The following is a 5,151-nucleotide window of genomic DNA, read 5'->3' on the forward strand; positions in this document are numbered from 1 at the left end:
CGTAGAGGGGGCGCCATGCTGTCAGCATGGAAGAACACTTAGTAACTTGGAAGAAGACGCTGACGGTAGCATAAATAGATGCTCTGCGTCATTGGAAATGATAGCATGCCATGCCAACATTGTTCTTAGTAACTTGGAAGAAGACGCTGACGGTAGCATAAATAGATGATCTGCGTCATTGGAAATGATTGCATGTCATGCCAACATCACACCTCGTGTCAAACCTGCACCCGAGTGCAGCTTCAAATAGAGGAAAACTGCAGGATACAAGAATGATAATCGAATATGAATTAACGTAGCAGCCCTACTAATACAGAATACTTCACAATTTCTTTGATGCAATACTTCACTTTCCTTCTTTCTTCCACCCACAGTTGGGGCTTATGCATTATTTTGTCTCAACACAACAGGGGAAACAGCAAAGCTATGCTGTGAATCTGACCAATCTCAAAAATACAGACACAAGAAGCTTACAGGTACAGATATACACCACTATACAACACGTGCAATACATTGATCTCCTTCCATCAACCCGATCACTCTAGCAACCATCCGGAATGCAGTCAATAAAACCCACAAAGTTCTGTTGGAAACCTAGCCAATCTGCCCCAGGTTTATCATGCACAACCATTTCAGACCTGTGTTCAACTGCGTCATGGGAGGATCTGCAATCCATGTGTCAAATCAAACTAGACTACTACTTGTAGCATGGTCATTGTGCTCCCATCTTTGAAAATATCCCAGAGAAATTGGGGAGCTTATCCACATGCTTCAGTGCTCGCTCTGCAACTTGTCTTGTCCTGTAGTCACCATGCCTGAAGGCTTCTACCAAGGCCGTGCCAACATTTTGATTTCCTGATATCTCGTATGCTATTTCATCCATCCTCAGGATCCTCTCCACTGCCCACACCGCTCTCTGGCGCAGTGCCTCGTTTCGGTTCTCACACAATACATCAAGTATCGGGTTGATTCCTTCTGCATCACACAGGACCATGACACCTTGGTCAATGTCCACTCCATCGTCCAATAAAGTGGATAGTGCTGCTAGAGCAGCTTCAACTACTTTCTCATTGTTGTTATCCAAGCAAGCAACCAACTTCTCTACTGCCTTTCCCTCCAAGAGACAGAAGCTCTCCCTTGCAGAACAAATCCCACAATGTACTCTACAAACCCCAGTTGCCACAGTCTTCTGGCTGAGGCATGGAAATATTGAAAAACATACCCCTGGGTTGGGAGCTGGTAGTATCTTTGTAAGGTGCTTTGACTGATGTGAGAGTTTCTCTAGTGCAGTAGCAGAGACAATCTGGACAGTATCAAGTCCATTCATCTGAAGCAAATCAGTGAAGAGTGCAGTAAGATTGTATTCACGGGCAACAGCTATGAAATCTGGATCATCATCCAAGACATAAGTGATCCGGGAGACTATTCTAACTAGACCTTCAAGGAACGGGTTGACAAAACGCCCTCCACGAATCTCCCCTTGTCGGATTCTTAAAACTTTTAAATTGATCGTTGCAAATGCCCCATCTTGATGAAGACGTCTGGTGAGGACCGAGTCCCGCATAGGAAGGTCAGCTACAAGGCCAGCAGCAGCTGCTTGCTCTTCAGAAATACCATTGTTATCAGCAATGACCCTGACCAAGCTGCTAAGTTGACTAAAGTTTCCACGAAAAGCATCAGCCAGTTCTTGACCCATATAGGGTGATATGTTATTCAAGAGCTTGATGGAATTCATGCGTACTTCCCTTTGAGGTGCTTCAACGAATTGAATTAAACTAACAATGGCGCCTGAACTTTTGATGGCATCAACTATGCTCTGTACAGATGTCGAAGAATCCGTTAGACCAACAAGGACCTGGAGCAACTTGCACTCAATTGCAGGTCCAGTGTTGCTTATGAGATGAAGCAGATTATGAACAATGTCTTCAGACACTAAGGTCTGCCTACTATGATCAAGTGGAATGGACTCAAAACGTGCACCCGATGCCACAACATTTGCAAGAATGTTTGCTGAGACCTCCTTCAATCTCATTGGAAGCTGATTACTGCCAACAGTAAAGAGGTCTGTGATGAGAGGTGGAAGAATACCCGCTTCAATTAGTATCTTTGCACTGGCATCATAAGATGAAATTTGGTTCAAAGCCTTCAAAGCTGCTTCTCTGGCCTCTCTATTCCCATTTTTCATGATATTGACTAGTGTGGAGCCAGCCGTTTGTGCCACAAGAACCTTAACATCATTGCTTAAAACAAGCTCCCCGAGGTATGCAGCCATAGATAATTGCATGTCAGGTGAACCTGCAAACAGCACACGGTAAGCAACTGCCTATTTAATACAACAATGATAACAGGAAAGAATATTGGATGCCATCTATAATATGCCAATTCTACATTTTGAAACTTGATAACATGATTGTGCTTTCTTGAATGTACACTCGTACAAGTACACTTATACTATCAATAACATACAAAGGCCATAGCTCAAATAGATGTTGCTTCACCTAATAAGTACTATCCACAAAAAAATATGAAGTGGCTCCATAAAATGCATTGCAAGATAGAACTTAAGAAACCAGTATAGAACAATCCTCCTCCATGTTCTGTAGCTTACTGTAAGTAATATCAGTTATGAACTTAAAGGAAAACTACCAAGCTTGGTTTTATTTACTAAGAATTGTACCAGAACTTGGAAAATAATACAAATCTTTCAAATTTGAGTAGCAAGAAGATAAATTATTTATACAAATGTCTGCATATCATTGGACTAAGTAGTGCATACAACAACAATTAAATATCAGTTATGAATTTAAAGAAAAACCAAATTAAAAAATAAGCAATTGTTTCCTTCTTTGCTATTGGAGTTGGGAGATGATACTATTGACACAGAACAACACATAATATGACTCAGGAAAACCAACAATAAGCTTAGTGTATCAATGAAAATATTGGGTAGCGAACATCCCAATGTTATATCTGTAAAAGCATACATGTAGATATAAAAGAACTGTACCTTCAAGAAGAAGCCTAAGAAGGGGTTGCAATCTACCATTTTCAGCCATCTGTCTAACATTCTTTTCGCAGCTCTCTAAATTCTCCAATGTCTTCTCAGCTCTGTCAACAATCAACGAGTTTTCTACTTTACTGCTTGACAAACCAACAAGTATAAGAATAGCTCCAGACACACTGCCAATTCTTTCTGAAAGATCCTTATTTTCTGAAAGTTCATATAACAGAGACACAGCCTTTTCCTTTTCCTGAGTTTGTCCATGATTTAAGAACTTTACAATTGTGCGAATATTGTCTCCAGCAGCGATCTCAACCTGCAGAGAATGTTTTCAGATAATATAGAGTCAAGATCTGCTAACAAATTAAGCGTCAAAAGAGATTAGGTTCACAGAAAAAGAAAATAACCTTATTGTCATTGTCATCTTTTGAAATGGAACGAAGAGTTTCCAATGCCTTTTGCCGTACTTTCGTAGAGCTATTCTTCAGCAAGTCAGCAATCATGCTTATCAATCCATCTCTTCTCACAACTTGCCTACTGGATCGACTTCTCTGGCATATCTCATCAACATACTGGAGTGCTTGTAAGATATCACTTTCCGTGCAATCAGAAGTTAATGACTTACGAGCGACATCAAGTTTGGCCGCCTCATTCCGATTCATCCATTCATCAATAGTGTTCCTCAGAGCTATGCTTGGATTTAAATCGGTGGTGCTGAGCTCCTTCTTAGTCACAGGGCAGATGAGCCTCTTTCCGCTGTGAAGACAATCATTGAACCACTTCAAAATGGCATCACGCTCAAACGTAACACCACTGTCAATAGTGACAGGATCCCGCATAACCTGTTTGGTGAGTGGGCACAGGAACGACTCGTATATAGGCTCAACACGCAAGCTGTCGGTGGACTGTGACGTCGAATCGTAATGGCCATCCTGGACTTCTGCCATCGCTAGTGCAGCACTGAAAACAAGTTAAGAGGCGCTATTTTAGCATCGATGCCATGTTTATGGATGATTGCAACACATATTAACATGAAAAAACAGTTGCAATGTTTTTAAAATGCAGAACAGAGACTCATATCCATAACCACAATGAAGTAATAAACAAAAGGAAATGCAATGATCGCAGTAGAACCACGATTCATGAAACCATGGCACCAAACGAACCACTTCCCCACACTATGATGGACTTCCCAACAAATATGCACACGTGAGATGCGCGAATGACTGCATCTCTGATCAAGGTGCAATAGCAGAACCCCTGTGCCTTCTAGTTCCCCACTCACAGAGAAACAAATTGCAACGTTGTACAGCACTAATAATATCAATATTCTCAACCCCAACCCGAATAATCCCGGAGGGGAAACAACCAAATAATAAGGATCATATACGCTAAATTAACCGAGCAAGCACCTAAGGCCCAGCATGTCTAGTAAAAACCGGCCCGAATTTCATCTGAGAGAGAGGAAAATCACCTCACCTCAAAGCCCCCAACAGGAATCAGGACGGGCAGCAGACAGAAACACGCGACGGCGACCGAGGGGCAGCTCCCGCAGCCTCACAAGCCCCCGACCGCGACCACGGCGGCGCCCAACGGACGGCACCGGCGGCCACCGCAGCGCACGGGGAACGGCGCGGTGAAGCCCTACCCGAGCATGCGGGGTGCGAATCGGCCGCAAGCTCCGGCAGCGGATCTGGGGAGGCGGATCCGGGCCGCGCGTCGAGCTGGCGGCGGGAAGTGTGGGGAGGGGAAGGGGAGGGGTGCTTGGCGCGCGGGGCCCGGGGGCGCGGCGCTCGACGGCTGCTGGTCCGCTGCTGCTGCTGCGACTGCAAGGGGAAGGGAGGGAGAAGCGAGTGGGTGAGCCAGCGAGAGAAGGCAAACCCGCGGACCGGACGCGGCTCCCCTGGAATCACTGGAGGACTGCCGTAGAATGGAAAGAATAGAATACTGGAATGATGCCGCGGTGAGATAGCGCGGTCTGATCGATCGATCCATCGATGATGGAGGCATGATTGGTTTCCAGCGTCTTGTGGGCCGCAGCAGAGATTTCCGGTAGGCCACGCGGTAGGCCTACTGGGCCTCATCCATGACGATTTTTCCGGCGTTCGCACCAGGATTTTCCCCTTCCGCCGTGGCAGAGGCGAGGTCTG

The 5,151-nt window shown here is 44.9% G+C and overlaps 1 protein-coding gene across 2 annotated transcripts; it reads right to left on the bottom strand.

Annotated features, from left to right (window-relative positions):
* Nucleotides 1–258: 258 nt before the first annotated feature.
* LOC101754052 (U-box domain-containing protein 43) lies at nt 259–4,934 on the bottom strand. Of its 2 annotated transcripts, none has more exons than XM_004962524.4 (4): nt 4,481–4,934; nt 3,409–3,961; nt 3,008–3,317; nt 259–2,295 (listed from the first exon to the last, which is right to left on the bottom strand). In XM_004962524.4, the coding sequence occupies exons 2-4, from the start codon at nt 3,946–3,948 to the stop codon at nt 713–715; spliced, it is 2,433 nt and encodes an 810-aa protein (XP_004962581.1). In that variant the 5' UTR covers nt 3,949–3,961; nt 4,481–4,934; the 3' UTR covers nt 259–712. The 2 variants fall into 2 exon arrangements, with proteins under 2 accessions (XP_004962581.1, XP_004962582.1); XM_004962525.4 differs by having other exon boundaries at nt 4,476–4,934.
* Nucleotides 4,935–5,151: the final 217 nt, after the last annotated feature.

Source organism: Setaria italica, chromosome III (genome assembly GCF_000263155.2).
Source record: "Setaria italica strain Yugu1 chromosome III, Setaria_italica_v2.0, whole genome shotgun sequence".
Lineage (NCBI taxonomy): Eukaryota > Viridiplantae > Streptophyta > Magnoliopsida > Poales > Poaceae > Setaria > Setaria italica.

What these genes read in the sequence shown, in the direction of transcription:
- LOC101754052 (XM_004962524.4), bottom strand. Translation starts at nt 3,948, where the DNA reads ATGGCAGAAGTCCAGGATGGCCATTACGATTCGACGTCACAGTCCACC. An exon ending in AAGATGACAATGACAATAAG is followed by an intron (nt 3,318 to 3,408) that starts GTTATTTTCTTT and finishes CATTCTCTGCAG; the next exon opens with GTTGAGATCGCTGCTGGAGA. An exon ending in TCTTAGGCTTCTTCTTGAAG is followed by an intron (nt 2,296 to 3,007) that starts GTACAGTTCTTT and finishes TGCTGTTTGCAG; the next exon opens with GTTCACCTGACATGCAATTA.